This window comes from Eurytemora carolleeae, unplaced genomic scaffold (genome assembly GCF_000591075.1).
Source record: "Eurytemora carolleeae unplaced genomic scaffold, Eaff_2.0 scaffold621, whole genome shotgun sequence".
Lineage (NCBI taxonomy): Eukaryota > Metazoa > Arthropoda > Copepoda > Calanoida > Temoridae > Eurytemora > Eurytemora carolleeae.
Genome location: NW_019396520.1, coordinates 83,274 through 100,412, shown reverse-complemented (window position 1 = coordinate 100,412; position 17,139 = coordinate 83,274). Strand labels below are relative to the sequence as shown.

Genomic DNA, 17,139 nt, shown 5'->3' with positions numbered 1-17,139 from the left:
GGGGGGGGGGGGGGAATGGAATTATATACACCCCTGACTGTGCATACTAGAATATATTTAGAAATTGATATTGATTAAAGGGAAATTTTTGAACCACTGTGCATGCTAGAATATATTTAAATATTTATTAAAGTGAAATACTTGAAACAGTGTGCATACTAGAATATATTTAGAAATTGAGATTGATTAAAGTGAATAATTGAACCACTGATCAAACTAGAATATTTTTAGATATTAATTAAAGTGAAATACTTGAACCACTGTGCATACTAGAATATATTTAGATATTGATGTTGATGAAAGTGAAATATTTGAACCACTGTGGAAACTGATGAATGAATGCTGGTATCCTGAACCTAAAGCTCGTCTCTCTGTACTCAGGTATTTGGATTATTATATACAATTATATATTGTTTACTAGCTTGGGAACCCGCGCTGCCAAGGTTACTAAACGTTACAGAAGTTTACCCGTTCAACTTAGAATCTGAAAAACAAGCTAAACACATTTCAGTGGCTCTCCCAATTTCCCCAATCAAAATTTAAGCAAATCGGTCCAAGGGTTCCTGGGATCGTACAAACAAACAAAGAGACGAACAGAGATTTATATTTATATATATAAGATAACAAATAATACAGGGGTCCATAAAATTCCATCTGATTAATCCCAAATGTTGATTAATTGATATTAGGGGCAGAAATAAACCATTTTGTTATTGTAATCAATTGGAAGTATAATGCCAAGTTGTAGAAAAAAATCCACACTGCAGAATGTTTACTGCAAGGGAGTGTTTGTTTTTCTGTATATTATAATTCATCTCTTATATTAAATACTAATACTTACATCTTTTAACACCCCAAATGCAGTACAAATTTCTGATGTCTAGTACACGTACACAAAAACTTGTCAAAGTTCACAATGACATATAAGGTGTACTTTCATGCCCCTAAATGTACTTTCAACCCCGATACCATTTGGGAATTATATGGAATTACATGGATCAGAAGAAATTATTGTTATAAACTTTTTTCATTTAATTGAAAACATCAAAGGTCCACTTACATATATAATTTAATTATTATTTGAGCAAACATTGTCCTTTCCTTTACTTTAAGTAATAGTTTTTTTTTTAAAGTTTGACCCAGGATATTTACCTGGAATCTCAACTGTAAGCAAAAACGCGTTTTTCCTTTCCTAATTAGAGAAGTTATAGATTGAAGTAAAGTTGGCTGCGATCAAGGTTGTAATACAAGGAAAGTTAATTGCTGTCGCGTATACTCTGTGTACATATTGAAACCAGTTCTCTCTGGGCGTAATTTGTAAACAAGAATAGATGCATCAGTGTTCGTTTAGTATCCGAGGAGGTTAAAAGCGTTAAATTTTGATAATTTTTGATAATTGACATACTAGTTTCCTATGACCAGAATATTTCATTGATTTTTATGTGAAAGATGGATTCCATGTCAGGCTTCGACATCCGTCTTGTGTTTACATTACCGCCCAAAAACAGTACACAGCAGTACAAAAGATGCGTACACTTCTGAAATAACTTTCCTTGCATTACATCCTTGGCTGCGATCGATTTCAACTCGGATTCATTCAACATATTTTTCTTTTTTTCCGCAAACACTCCTTTTATGCGTATTTACTATTCACAAATCTATTTTTGGAACTTTCGGGAACTCCATGTTTTTTCATGTTGACTTTCAAGATTACAAAATTAAAAACCACGTGGTCCATATGTTAGTTTGAAGTATTTTTCTCAAGTAGTTTAATCTTAATTTTTATAATAAATGTATTCCAGGGTTAAGAAGTCGCTGTCTAGTCTGAAGGAATCCTGTGCTATCAGCTCTATTATATAAAACTAGAACATTTACGAATTGACAACCAGTTACCATCGTTGATATCGAAGTATCTGAACGCTGTTGAAAAATCCAGAGATGTATTCAAGGATGAAGAGAACGAAGAAGGCTTCAGCTGCCAAAAATTCCAGAAGAAATTCCGAGTTGTGTCTTCTTTATACACAATAATCTACAACGCTTGATATCGATATCTTCTTCGGAAACATTGAAATTTGAGATTTACAGGCTTGATCTCTCAATCTTAGCTAATCTTGTTGGGTTCTAAAAGCGGGATATATCCAATAGGAATCAATTTACGCTTTATTAAGGGATTAACACTAAAGTTCTGACCCTATGAGACCCTTGGAGATAGGAATCTATTTACGCTTTATTAAGGGATTAACACTACAGATCTGACCTTATGAGACCCTTGGAGTAGAGAAGCGGGATATATCCAATAGGAATCTATTTACGCTTTATTAAGGGATTAACACTAAAGTTCTGACCCTATGAGACCCTTGGAGTAGAAAAGCGGGATATATCCAATAGGAATCTATTTACGCTTTATTAAGGGATTAACACTTAAGTTCTGACCCTATGAGATCCTTGGAGTAGAGAAGAAAATTTCTGCTGACACGAATCATGTTAAGACTTAATCTATCATTCGTTCAACGAAATTGGATGTTTGCACAGAGCTGAAACTTTTGATTGGTGGATATTGAGATTAATGCTTGATCCTCTCTTTTTCCTAATATCGAGACTAACTTATCTTGTAATTGTATCCTGAAAAGTGTAAAAAATTCAACCAATCAGAGTCGCGTACAAGAAACCAATAAATTTGAAATTTTGCGCGCCGTTTAAGATTAATATAAAGGAACGGGAAGGACTCTCTTTTTAAAAAAAACGGTTTTCAGCTCAGTACGCTTTTTGTTTTCTATAATTCTGTTTCGTAACATCGCTTGGATTTACAAAATTTACACACAAGGACTAAATTTTAAGAATAATATGGTGTAATAAAGGTTTAACAATGTCGTTAATTCAATTTAGAACGAACTTTTTTTGAAGTTTCCTTTTTTAGATTTTTTATGTTTGCCTAAAAAAAATGAAGAAACTACAATATGAATTTTTTTTTATAACAACTAATTATAATAATTTATAAAAGGTTTATAAGATTACGAAACATTTGTAGGTATGCCAACAAGTAGAAATCTTTATTTTTTCTGAAAGATAATGCTGATATATTTAATGTTTCTGAGTAAATTTTGATCTTGATTAAAATGTAAAAGCTGCTCTTAGTCAACAAGAAGTACAGCTTCATATTTTCCACCTCTTCGATTCCTCTGTTGAAGTTGTAGGAACTCCTTTATTTTTCTCTTGAAGGGATTTGGACCCGATTCAAAACGTTGCCCTTGAACCCTTTATCTGATCAATAATGTGGATCATATTGTCACTTTTCTAATTAATTTAATTCTGATAAATTATACATGTTTTCCTGCAGAAGAAATGCGCAAGTCACTTTTGAAGAAACCGCAATTTGAAATCATCCGTTTTAAAATCATAAACATAGATATCTAATCAGTATTTGATTAGACAAAGCTTTCAATTGTACCGTTGTGAATCGGGCATTGTCACCTTTGCACGTTGGTTCACTTGAAATTACGCTTACAGTCCCTTTAAGAAGATCTGAAAACCGTTGAACGCAACAGTACAAATTGTTAAATTGAATACGTCAATGTAAATAGTGAAACGTATTTTATTATATAAATGTTCAGATTTTGCATGCAATGGCCTCCTTTATAATTAATAATTTTTCCAGAAAGAATTAATAAAAATAATTCCACTGCAGGGTGTCCAGAAAATATTGGTTCCTTTTCCACTGCAGGGTGTCCAGAAAATATTGGTTCCTTTTCCACTGCAGGGTGTCCAGAAAAAAATGTACTGCAGCCCTCATTATAATTTGACTTACACTTATAAAATATAGACGTCATATTTCCATCATAGTTAAGATCGCACCAAAATCATGAGTTGAGAAACCTTATTGAGCGTTTTTTGGGACACCCTGTACTTTGTCTCCATTCCAACTAAAAGTCAGGTCTTCCCAAAAATCTTTTCTTGTTTTTGACCAAACAGCAAAGGGCGGCAAACTTTGAAATAGACATGATAACTATTCTTCGAATTTAAAAACAACGCCAAGGCCTTTTTTCGACGAAAAAATTAACAATTTACTTAATATGATTAGTATAATATGTGAAGATATAGTTTTCATGGATTTCAACCAGTCAACACTTTTAAAAGCATTCTACTTTTGCTGAGGCTTCGATAGTTTTTTCCCGAGAAAATAATTGCATTTTTGTCATATAGCTTTGATGCAATACTGGGACACCCTGTATATTCCCCGCTTAGTGGAGGAAAGGATTTATCTACACTGTTAGTTCTTAGTGTAGAGTATAGTAGAATAGAGAGTAGAGTATAGTAGAGTAGATTGGAGGGTGTAGCAGAGTAAATTTGAGAGTAGACTGTAGAGTTTAAATTGTAAAGAGTAGAGTGTGTAGTTTAAGTTAAAGTGCAGAGAAAAGATATCACGTAGAGTGTGGAGTTTAAAGAAGATCAAGTAGAGAGTAGAGACAAGAGCGTAGAGCGTAGAGCGTAGAGCGTGGAGCGTAGAGCGTAGAGCGTAGAGCGTAAAGCGTAGAGCGTAGAGCGTAGAGCGTAGAGAGTAGAGCGTAGAGCGTAGAGCGAAGAGCGTAGAGCGTAGAGCGTAGAGCGTAGAGCGTAGAGCGTAGAGCGTTGAGCATAGAGAATAGAGTGTAGAGTTGAAAGTTTTGAGAGTAGATACAACTCAATCATTAACTCAAGGTTCCTCAAAAATACCTTAGTCAATATATATACGGATACGACTCTATCTGTATTCTTAGGTATATGTCTTTCAAGATTTACTTAGGTCTCCTCTCATTCGCTAAACAAATGTACTGTTACTCTAATACCGCAATCAAGAAGAGTTTTATTCCAACTAACTTACATTAGAGTTCTATGATACAGTTTAAGTTAATGAAGATAATTACAAGTTTAGGTTGTAATTTACAAGCGTAGTTAGAAAAATCGCAATACAGAATTTACATAGTTATTTACAAGCGTAGTTAGGTTAATGTACAAAGTAATATAAATATGAGATTTACCACGATATTTATTACATAATGATTACCCATACCACTATCAGGTCTGCAGCTAAGATTTGTTTTAAATTGGTGGTGGGAGGGGGGACATTCATCAAAGTAAAAGCTAAAAAAGATGGAGAGCTTGCAATTTTGATTTTGAACTGAAAACCCTATTTTTTCTTCCCTTTTGTCTCCCCTTTGTTTGAGTTTTTCCCCTCCCCCCCCCCTCTCACAAAACCTTGAAAGCAAAATTTCAAAGAAAAATACTTTTTATTCAGAAACAAAATTCTCAGAATGGAATTCGTTAATGACTGAATATATTTAAATTACCAAATTGAACAATTTTTCTGATAATTTGTATTCAAGATAATAATATGCAGTATAATCTATTCAATTATGCATAAGTACATTACCTCATATGAATGAAGACAGTAAGAAACCTGAAATGTTTTATCTGAAGAACAATCTAGAAACTAGGAGTAGATATATATCATTTCTTACACAAACAGATAATTGTAAATTGTATTTAAATACATGTGAGGTAATGTACTTATGCATCATTGAATAGATTAAACATTATCTTGAATACAAATTATCAGAGAAATTGTTCAATTTGGTAATTTAAATATATTCAGTCATTAACGGATTCCATTCTGAGAATTTTGTTTCTGAATAACAAACAGATAATTGTAAATTGTATTTAAATTGTATTTAAAGGGACTGTAAGCGAAATTTCCAGTGACCCTCCAAACAAAACAGGAAATGTCTGATTCACAACGGTACCATTAAAAGCATTGACTGATCAAGTATGAATTAGTTAACAATGTTTATAGTTTGGAAAATTGATTATTTTCAATTGTCGATTCTATACAAAAGTGACTGGCGTATTCCTATAACTCTAGAAAAGAATATTGGAATTATCAGAGTTCACCACTTTTAAACCTAGAAAAACCACAATATCTTACACATTATTGATCAGACAAAGCTGTCAAGGGTACCGCTGTGAACAGGGCATTGTCATTTTTGAATTGAGGGTCACTTGAAATTACGCTTACAGTCCCTTAAGTTAAAAAAGTCGTCAATAACCTTAATTTTTTTCTCTATAAATTTATGTACATCTCTATATTTTTGAATACGCCTAAAATACTAGAAAAATTATGAAAACTAAACCTTTGTAGTGGATCAGTCAGGTTTATACCATCACAAACTCTTGATGTGAGAAAACTGTATTTTAAAGAGCAACAGTGAACAATATATTCTCAAGATCAATTTATTCTAATTTCTTCTTAACATTTTATTTCTACGTTGAAAACTCAAATTATGTCACTTTCCTTAAGAAACATCTTAAAAACTTTTTTCTTTAACATTTTTATAGTGTTTTTACTAAACCCCCAAATATATTATTTGTTATATTTGATCAGTTTCAAATGATAAAATACTTTAAAATGATTAGATCAGAAATGCTAGGTGAATTTGGCACAGTACATAGTGAAGAAGAAGGGCTTTTAGTATCTAACAATTTTAGGAATCAATCTAAATTAATCTATTGATAAAAAAGAAATCACATGGTGCTGAAAAAAATTAGCAATAATGATAATGATGGTAATGATAAATTGGTTAAAATTCTGATGAAAAATTTCTTAGATTTATTGGTGAAGTCTGTAATTGAAGAAGAAACTTAAGAACAGATTTAGAACTTAACGTATAATTGATTATCTTACGCAAGGAACTTCACAAGGAACGTATAACTGTAATGTAGGCAAATTATGAACTGTACCCCCAAGGAGCAATATCATCAAACTCAGTCCTCCCACAGCAGGCGCTAAAGTAGAACCGGAGCTTTAAGAAATGCCAGTCATGTTCTCAAACTTGTTTTGTAACAGTAAATGTCCAAGAAATCCTCATGAATTATTGTTGTTGTTAATTTATATTCCACTCTCCTGCCTCTAAGGTGCATGTTTTCAAGATTTTAAGCCGCAGATCCTTATATACTCCCCCCCCCCCATATACATGAATGAAGTTTTGCCCCTGAATTCTTTGTTTTTATCTCCTCCCACTGCAGTACACAGCATTGACGCATCGGATATGGAGGTTATAAGTCAATGCAAGGAGAATTTTATAGAAGGAGGGGGCGATTGGGTTTCCGTACACATTGCTGTGACGTTTTTGGACTGGTGAAGAACTAGTTTTGCGTAACAACAATAACAAAGGCAGCCTATCTAATGTAAACAAACATGAGTTAGTATGCGATGAATCTTCATCTAACGCCAGAGATGCACCAGATGTCTGTTTATCATTTGTGTTATTGTTTACAATCTTTAATCTTTATTATTGTTGTTACGCAAAAACTAGTTCTTCAGCAGTCCAAAAACGTCACAGCAAAGTGTACGGAAACCCAATCGCCCCCTCCTTCTAGCCAATTCTCCTTGAGTCAATGTATATATCTTGATCTTACATAGTAATTGTTTAAATAATCGATTAATTAATTGATTGAGCAGAACTCATGGAAATGAGGTGCACAGTGAATACAGGTGAAATGTTATAAAGTTTTTTATACAGATTTTGTAGTCGCTTTAAACTATTTCAACATTTTGGGTGGTGTGCATGGCAGCGCTAAAGAAATTGAGTCTCTGTAACAAACTTACATTAATTTCTTTTAACCAATCAGAGGCAAAAATCATTATATCCAGCAAAATGCGAGACATCAAAGTAAGCTAATTCTTGCACACTGATTTCGATATGTAGAACTGTCTTCGGTCTATTTCGATATGTAGAACTGTCGACGGTCTATTTCTACATGAGAACTGTCTACGGTTTATTTCAATATGTCGAACTGTCTACGGTTTATTTCAATACGTCGAACCGTCTATGGTCTATTTCTGTATGTCGAACTGTCTATGGTCTATTTCGATATGTCAAACTGTCTATTGTCTATTTCTATATGTCGAACTGTCTATGGTTTATTTGGATATGTCAAACTGTCTACGGTCTATTTCGATATGTCAAACTGTCTATGGTCTATATCTATATGTCGAACTGTTTCCAGTCTATTTTGATACTTCAAAATGTCTACGGTCTATTTTGATATGTCCAACGCATATGGTCTATTTAGATATGTCGAACTGTCTTATTTTGATACGTCGAACTGTCTACAATCTATTTCGATATGTCGAACTGTCTATGGTCTATTTCGATATGTCGAACTGTCTACGGTCTATTTTGATGCGTCAAACTGTCTACGGTCTATTTCAATATGTCGAACTGTCTATGGTCAATTTCTATTTTTCAAACTGTCTGCAGTCTATTTCGTTATGTTCAACTGTCTACAGTCTATTTTGATACGGCGAACTGTCTATAACGGTCTATTTCGATATGTCAAACTGTCTACGGTCTATTTCGATATGTTGAACTATCTATGGTATATTTGGATATGTCGAACTGTCTACGGTCTACTTCGATATGTTGATTTGTCTACAGTCTATTTTGATATGTCAAACTGTCCATGGTCTATTTTAATACGTCTAACTGTCTACGGTCTATTTTGATACGGTGAACTGTCTATGGTCTATTTTGATACGTCGAACTGTCTACGGTCTATTTCGATATGTTGAATGGTCTACGGTCTATTTTGATACGTCGAACTGTCTGTGGTCTATTTCGATATGTAGAACTGTCTACGTTCTATTTCGATACGTCGAACTGTCTACGGTCTATTTTGGGTTTAATTTCAAACAGTCTACTTGAGCTGTAGACAATTTGGAAATCGGAATTTCGGATTTTTTTTTCAGAATATTTTTGTTTACTTAATCTAGGTACAATATTATCTTAAAGGGATTGTAGTCTGTAAACGTAGTTTTAATTGACCCCTCATGATAGAGTGGCATGTCCGATTCACAACGGTACCCTGTACACCTTTATCTGATTTAGTATGAATAAGATATATATTCATGTTTTTGTGTTTGGAAATCTTTTTATGTTCATATTGGATTTCTCTACAAAATTTACATGCGCATTTCTTGCTTTAGAGACAATGAAGAAATTATTATTTCAAACTAGAAAAGCAATTATTGTCAATCAAGCAAATTGTCATTGTTAAGGGAGGGTCGTTTACAAGACGTTTATCATTACAACGACGGTATCTGTATTTATAATTTATAATTTTATAATTTTATAATGGAACTCGATTCCATCAGTCATCAAAGAATCTTCTACAGTGATTATCTTCAAAAGAAGATACGATGAATATAGAAAGAATCCGTGAGCTGCTGTAAGAGACATGCAAAACTAAGAAGAAAAAAAACCAGAGAGAACAATCAGCAACTCTTAAGTCAACAAAATCATCCTCATAATAACTCTATATGAGTTCCTGAGGATTAATCAACAATAAACAATAAACAATAAAATTTTATAATTTAAAATTATCAAAAAAAGAGTATTTCATCAAAACGGCTGGACAAAATTGACTAAATTTTTTTGAGGGAATCCTTTAGGATAAAAAAATCGAGATTTTCATTTACAAAATAGGTTTTTTTCTTCAAAATTCAATTCGTCAAAAATTCCGTGGGCAATGCAAGGTGCGCTTCAGCTGGTATTTAATAAATATTATTATCAAGGTGATGCGTGGAGTGCAGAAGATAAACAGTAAAACTGTAACAAGTTCAATGCTCGGAGTGTTTAGGGATGATCCGAAAACCAGATCTGAGTTTTTAAGTCTTGTCAAAGGAAATTAATTTCAAACTATATTAGCCAAAGCCATTTTTTTATTTGCAACTTTAGGCTGATGAATTATTTCACATGGATTTCTGATTTTACAAAATATTTAATCAAATTAATATTACTTATGAAACTATTATATTAAATTCTAAAATTTTCATTTAAAATTTTGTTACTTTACACCGAAACAGAATGCATAGAAAAGTGCTATGCATCTGTAACACAAACGTTCTAATTTATGTTCTAATTTTAATGATAATGGGTTATTCCCATAAAAAAGTGTTTAAAAAACATTGTTCTTATTGTGGGTATAATTCCCTATTTTAAATAATACCAACAATATAAAATGCAAGCTTTGTTCAACGTAACTGTGATTTCTTTCAAGATGATATGATAGAACTTCAAAATGTATTTATATTATGAAATATGCGAAAATAAATAAAATAAAATGAAATTTTTATTTTTTTTGGAGGTTTTCCCAAGGATTTGAAAAATATTTTCCATTCAACGAACAGCTTAACACTTTTAGGAATGACTTTCCTTTCATTTAAATCCTTTAAATCAGAAACTCTTCAGAAATTATAACTATCCTTATTTTTAGAAATGAAAATATTAATGGAAAATTGAAAAATCACAAAATTTACAAGAAACTTTGGTTTTTCTTTTTCTGACAAACAGAGTTTTGTTCTTTCCGGGAATTCTGTAATATTTTTTATTCTTTTTGATCATGTAATTTAATTTAAATACCCCCCCCCCCCCAAGAATAAAATTTGGATGATAAAAACAATGTTTCATTTAAACCTTAATCTGAGTAACAATGAGGAAGACAAGGCCGTTTTTTGTCGTTACCTGCTGCAAAAAATCATATAGAGGAACAAACAATAAATTTGAGCAATCTTAAAATTGAAAACAAGAATATCTTCGTCATTGTAACTCTAAGGTTTAAATGGTACTGTCGGGAATCGGCCATGCAGTTCATTAAACTCAAGGTAACTGCTACTTCCACTGAATTTTCGAGCCGGGCCAACCTTTCCGGTCCCAGTTTGTACTGTATCGCCCGGACATTGGGTAAATAAAGCAGACTCTCCATAGGACTAGCCGGTGAAACAAGGTTGACGCGGTCAGACTTTAGGTTGAATTTACTTTTACTAAAGGGGCAGAGGTGCGTGCAGTCATGGGTACTAACCCAGAAAACATTTAAACCGACTGTAAGTTCCGATTGCGAGGATGTCGGGTAAATAATTCTGAACTTTTTTATGCTCGACATCGGAGACTAAATGTTTAATTGCAGGGAATGGGTTCTTTAAAAAAATCTGCTAATTCACATTGTAACATTAAGAAACAAAGAAAAAATAATTTTTCGGATTTTATAAAAAAAAATTGCGGATTTTTTAAAAACATAATTAATGTCTGACAAATACATTCCTCTAAAAAATATAACAAACCTAAAAATACAAATTATAGAAAATGAAATTTTCTAAAATGATATTAAAATTTGAATTGCTTTTTTTTTAAATTAAAACTTGTAGCGTAAAGACGATAAATACAAAAAATTTGAAAAATGGAATTTTCTTTCAACAAAATTAAAGTACCGTAATAAAAATAAGCTTACCCTGAAAAAAAAGTTTTTAAAAGTCGCAGTACACGGTGCTCTGTAATTTATCGCTAAATATTATGGGATGAATATTATAAATAGTAATATATATTAACTAAAATATTATAATTTAATTACAAAAAATCTAAATTATTTTTCTTGTCGACGCCATGAGATAATCAACGTTTACTGTCGAATGGATGAGATAAACTGCAATATCAACCCCTGGTTTAATTAGTTTTCTAAACTTTCTATATTCAAATTTTATCAAAAGTTAAATTAACTTATTAATGCATTTCTGACTGGAGGAATCATTTCTCCATTGGGAATATAACATCCAGGGCCCAATAGGTTAAATAGCACAAATATGTGAAGTACACCTGCAGTATGGAAACTGTACAACAAAATGGCCGTTTTAAACTTTTTTCTAGTAAATTCCACTCTAATATATATTCTATTCTCTTTGCTTATGAACGTTCAAACATGGGGTCATAAAAATGAAAAAAGGCAGCTAACATATTTTGATAATTTTATGAAGATTCATACTATAATTGTTGACTAAAATACCGTCCAGGTCAAAGGCGATTTGAAATAATAGACGTCCCAGGGGTGTATATTCTTTAGAATTGATTGACGGGAAAAACTCAAAATTCAAGTTATTTCATTCTTTTTTTATACTTTTTATTATAAAAAGTCATTGATTTTTTTCAATTCAGCGAGAAAAAAACCTAAAAAACGTTTTAGACTTCTGGGGAAAGCAATGATTTTCTAATAAAAGGGGAAAGATTTATTAGGAAAATATACACCCCTGAATCCTCCATTAATGTCATTTTTTGTATATTTTATATTGTAGTGACCCCCCTGTGGATAGATCTGATCTCCTGCCTGCAGTTTCTGCTTCTTACAGGAATATATTAAAACAGGTGTTTGTTTTTTTATTTACTTTTTCTACCAAATGTGCACTGTATTCTTGTACTGCATGTGTACTGCATTTATGTAGATTTTTTTTATTTAAAGGGAGATTCTGGCCAAACACGGTAGTTGAGCTGAGAATGCAGTTTTGTAGGGACATTTTTTAGGATTCATTTCAAGGGTTCCGTTGTAAACCCGGCATTGCCATCTTTTCATGAATAATCACTTGAAATTACACGTACAGTCCCTTTAAAAACGATCTTTTAACCTTTCTTGTTCAGCTCGGAGAAGACCCAACAAGAGAAGGGTTGTTAGACACCCCTATGAGAGCTGCAAAGGTGATATTATATTTAACCATAATAATTACAGTGAGAACCAGAAAACTCTAGAATATGAAGTCGAGCTTTAGACTTTAACAATCCAGTGAACATGAGGAACAGCAATTGTGCAGTGTAAACAGACTCATTTTAATTTATAAGTGGTTTAATAACTTACGAGTTAAGCTATTTGCATTGTAACAACATCAAATGCACTTGACTACTGCTTTAATGTCGTCTTTCTATTCTACAGTTTTTTGGTTATCACTATAATAAAAGTAAAAATAATGGTTTGATTGAAATTTCAAATATCTGTCATAATATTGATGTTTTTTAATGGAAATATAAGCGATTAATAAATAAAATAAAACTGAAAAATAATGCACTTTATGAAGTTGCACATTCGCACAGCATTTATTTAAAATTGATAGGAGTACAACTTTCGTTAACGATCTGTACAACCGTTTTCGTAAAAGGAAGTTTACAAATATTTGGTAGTTCTACCGTTAACGCCGTTATAAATCGAGATCGTTAACGAACGGCAACTTCATTAACGAGTAAGAAATATCGTTAACTGATCTAAAATCTGAGTTATTATTTAAAAACGAATGGTTACTTGTTGGTGCATGTCCGGTCCTTTTATATCTAATCATTAATAATAAAATATAACACGAAAAAAACTTTTTATAACAATTTTAGGCAAAGAATCGTAATCAATATGATATAAAATATTTAACAATTATATATAGATAATGATTTAAATGATATTTTCAAAAATGATTCTGAAACTTTTTTATTTTGAATCTTTAAAACTTTTTGTAATCATGTTGAGAATTAAAAAACAATTAGTATACTTGCGATTGCGTACTTAATATACGTTATGATAAAACGTTATAGACATACATAAATAAATAAACATAGATAGCTTATGTACGCAAAATCACCAAGGATTGTACAGTCCGCGAACTCATACTTCTAGGGGTAAAAGTGTACTTCAATGATAAGCGGGGTGGTTGGGTGTTTTAATGGATTTCATAATTATTAAACCCATAGAGAATAGAATATATAGAGAGGAATTTATCTAGGGAACATACTGTATTAATGTACTCTACTGCATATAATTTGTGAACATTTACATGATTTGTACACTTTGAACTCCCTTTCAGGCTGAAAGGGACTGACAAAATTCATACCGAGAGATTCTTTTAATTCCTCTCTATATATTCTATTCTCTATGATTAAACCACTCACTGAGCAATATATCATATTGACTAGAACTGAAGAAGGACTACTTGAATTTCTCTCTACAGAACTCATGTACACCACAAGTACTCAATGACATAAGAGCAGCCAATGTTCACAACCGACCTAGTTAATGTATATAAAAGGAATATCTTTAAAACATCTCTGTACATTTATATCTTTCAAGATGAAAAATGTCGTCTTATGCGCAATCTATCTTTATCTATGGTTATAGATAATTAACATTTTTATGATGAAAAACCATGATAATAAGAACATAAAAAATTATGAAAATTTTAGGCTATGATGTTTTTTACTCGTGGCTATCAGGACACAGTATCCTCTGTTGTAAAGGTAAGGGTAGAATCGAAAAAAAATATTCGAAAAATGACGAAAAAAATCTTAATTTTAATTTCTCCTGAAGATGAATTATAGAATTAAGATGACAATAAGATAACTAATTTTAAAATATTTCTCCAAAATGAATTCCAACGAAATGTTCATTTGAATTCTATTCAGAATGCTGTTTTTAATGAGCCCACAGATGAGATGGTGGTTGTCAAGGTAATTTTTCATCAAAAAATAAGTTTTTTAAAATCTAATTTTGATAAAAAATAATTTTTTATAATTTTAGGATATAGAAATGTTCAGTCTTTGTGAACACCATTTAGGTAAATATTAATGTTTAGAAATATTTAATCTGTTAAAGGGTTGAATAACTTGAATACGCGTATATGGTTGGTCTAATAATGGGAAAATACGTCATTCTAGTTTTTTATTTGAGCCATGTCTAGGGATGGATCGTTTTTCATTTTTTTGAAAAGCGATTGTTTTTGTTTTGTTAAGTAACGATGTAGAAAAAAAAAAATTAACGGTCGTTTTCAAAAACGACCTTTCAAAAAAATATTTTTAAAATAGGTAGGTAGGTAGGTCCTTTTTAAATTATAAAAACGCCTTCATAACGATGTTCAATTAACCAAGAAATTATGATAGTTTAGAAATATGGACCCAGCAAAGGATTACAGTTTCTTGGCAAGAATTAAAAAACTAACTTTTTGCGCATTTTAGACATTTTAGACATTTTAGACACTTTAGACACTTTAGACACTTTAGACATTTTAGACATTTTAGACAATTTAGACAATTTAGACATTTTAGACATTTTAGACATTTTAAACATTTTAGACATTTTAGACATTTTAGACATTAGCGTAATTTTAAGTAACCCAGGCTCTATATGTTTTTGTTTCTTTTAAACTATTTATTTTCATTTGCGTTTTCTTTGCGAAAGGGTTTTGCACATTTCTTGCAATAGAGAAACTCAAATAAACACTTTTTGAGCCACGTTTTTAATCAGATTAAGGTTTCAAAGGTACCGTTGTAAATCGGACATTTCCATCCTGGCATGGAGGGGATCCCTTGAAAAATATTATGCTTATATACTTCCTTTAAATTAAAAACTGGAAACTGAAAGGCTGGAAAAAAAGAAAAAAATAGTTGATAATTTATTTCATAAAAATACTGTGAACGAGCAAAAAAATGATGAATCAATTATAAGATGTATTTCTTATCATTATGTTCTAAAAAAAAGATTTCATTAAATCTCATTTGATTTATTTTAAACATGTATGTTGTATAAATATTAGAGAATTAGAGATAATAACTAGATGATACTACGGTTAAAGTAATACATCAACAAAGGATCGCTTAAAGGGAGTGACTGGCTATGTAAGGTAGTTGAACTGAGAATGCAGTGTTGTGGAAAACTTCTTTCGGATGCATTTGAGACATAATAAACTTTTTAAAGATCTGTAAACTTGAGTTTGAGCGCCAATTCGACGTTCAAAAATCCTACTTTATGGGTAGATACGTTTTCAGAATTATTTTTTAAAAAATTTCTACAATAAACTACAGACGTCATGTAAAGGAACATGTTGAGAAAATAAAAATTAATCTTATCATCGAAAATAAGTAATCTTGTTCAATTATTAGTTTCTATTTTCTCATTATTCTGGTTTCTGATTATTCACAAAGATTTTCTGCAGATTTTCTAGAATTGTTATTGAAAAAACGACATTTGAAGAATTTGAAGAAATCTGCGAATAAATTCAAAGAAAATAAGAAATTCAATATAATAATGAAAACGAAATAATTGATTTTAGCATTAATTTATTGATAAATTTGTTTTGAGAAATATGTTCCCAACCATCTAATTAGATTACTGTATAATTTTTAAGTTCATAAAGTATCCTTTATTCTTTTAAAGGGACTGTAAGTGTCATTTCAAGTGACCTTCTATGCAAAGATTGCGAAGTTTGATTCTCAACGTTTTAAAAGGGTTGTCAGATCAAGTATGAATTTGATGTTAATAATGTTGAAAACTAATTATTTTCAAGTGTGGTTGTGAAGTGAATTGGGTATTTCTACAGCAGGATAACCTATAGAAATTGCCAGATGCTTTTAAACCTTGTTTAAACCTAGAAAACCGAAAATATCTTCCATATTATTGATCAGATAAAGGTTTCAAGGGTATCGTTGTGAATCTGGAATTGTCATCTTATCATGAAGGTTCACTTGGAATTTTTTATACAATATATATACACAATACGATTAAGGAGGCCGAATTTAAAGAATTTGAGCCGCGGCTTAAATTTGAGACGCGGCCGGCTCAAATATGGTTGGTTCCACTTAAAATTGTATCCAATGTTTAAAGATTTAAGCCGGCGCTCAATTGAAACCGATATTTGGCGGATTTGAGACGCGGATCAAATTCATTAAATTCAGACACTGATAATCATAGTTTCGAGGCCCCGTTTTCATACATTTTAGGTTATTTGATGTTTAAGATGAGGCTCAACAAGAATCTGATATCAATCAAATAAAGCTGCTACTTATTTTGCAGCAGTATTTAAAGCTCAATCATTTGTTAGGCCCAGGAATGACCCTTGAGGGGGAAGCTGCTACATGTAAAGCAGTAGCTGCTACTTATTTAGCAGCTATTACTGAAGCTTAATTATTAAGGTCCAAGAAAGAATGACCCGTGAGGTGGCAGCTGCAGTATGGGAAGCTGTAGCTCCTGCAGGGGTTGGGGTTGTTATTGAAGCCTGTCACATGTGTATGGTGAGTTAAAAAAAAGTAATTCTAAAATGATCGTTTGGTATTCTATTCTTAAACCCCATCTATCATTCTTTTTCAAATTTAAAATGCTCGTTTCTTTTTCCTTTGTTTTCATATAGTTGACTAAATGATCAAAGTAATTTTCAAAAAAGTGAAATAGCCCAACCCTACCGAGTACCAAATATAATAGGATATAGCCCAACCCTACCGAGTACCAAATATAATAGGATATAGCCCAACCCTACCGAGT

The 17,139-nt window shown here is 31.7% G+C and overlaps 2 protein-coding genes and 1 long non-coding RNA gene across 3 annotated transcripts in view; all 3 read left to right on the top strand.

Annotated features, from left to right (window-relative positions):
- The window catches only part of LOC111704787 (TGF-beta receptor type-1), an 18,678-nt gene extending 16,352 nt beyond the window's left edge, over window positions 1–2,326 (top strand). The window contains exons 16-17 of the mRNA XM_023477132.1: window positions 285–381; window positions 1,803–2,326. Coding sequence (XP_023332900.1) covers window positions 285–381; window positions 1,803–1,860 — 155 coding nt within the window. The 3' untranslated portion in view covers window positions 1,861–2,326. The remainder of the gene's footprint in view (window positions 1–284; window positions 382–1,802) is intronic.
- Window positions 2,327–2,706: 380 nt separating this feature from the next.
- On the top strand, window positions 2,707–3,681 carry LOC111704790 (uncharacterized). The gene is made up of 2 exons (XR_002765882.1): window positions 2,707–2,745; window positions 3,546–3,681. It is a non-coding gene; the product is annotated as an uncharacterized LOC111704790 (long non-coding RNA).
- Window positions 3,682–6,416: 2,735 nt separating this feature from the next.
- LOC111704786 (GTP cyclohydrolase 1) lies at window positions 6,417–16,916 on the top strand. The gene is made up of 9 exons (XM_023477130.1): window positions 6,417–6,519; window positions 7,493–7,525; window positions 12,155–12,224; window positions 12,495–12,551; window positions 14,073–14,126; window positions 14,292–14,336; window positions 14,407–14,443; window positions 16,619–16,676; window positions 16,781–16,916. The coding sequence occupies exons 1-9, from the start codon at window positions 6,422–6,424 to the stop codon at window positions 16,899–16,901; spliced, it is 573 nt and encodes a 190-aa protein (XP_023332898.1). The 5' UTR covers window positions 6,417–6,421; the 3' UTR covers window positions 16,902–16,916.
- Window positions 16,917–17,139: the final 223 nt, after the last annotated feature.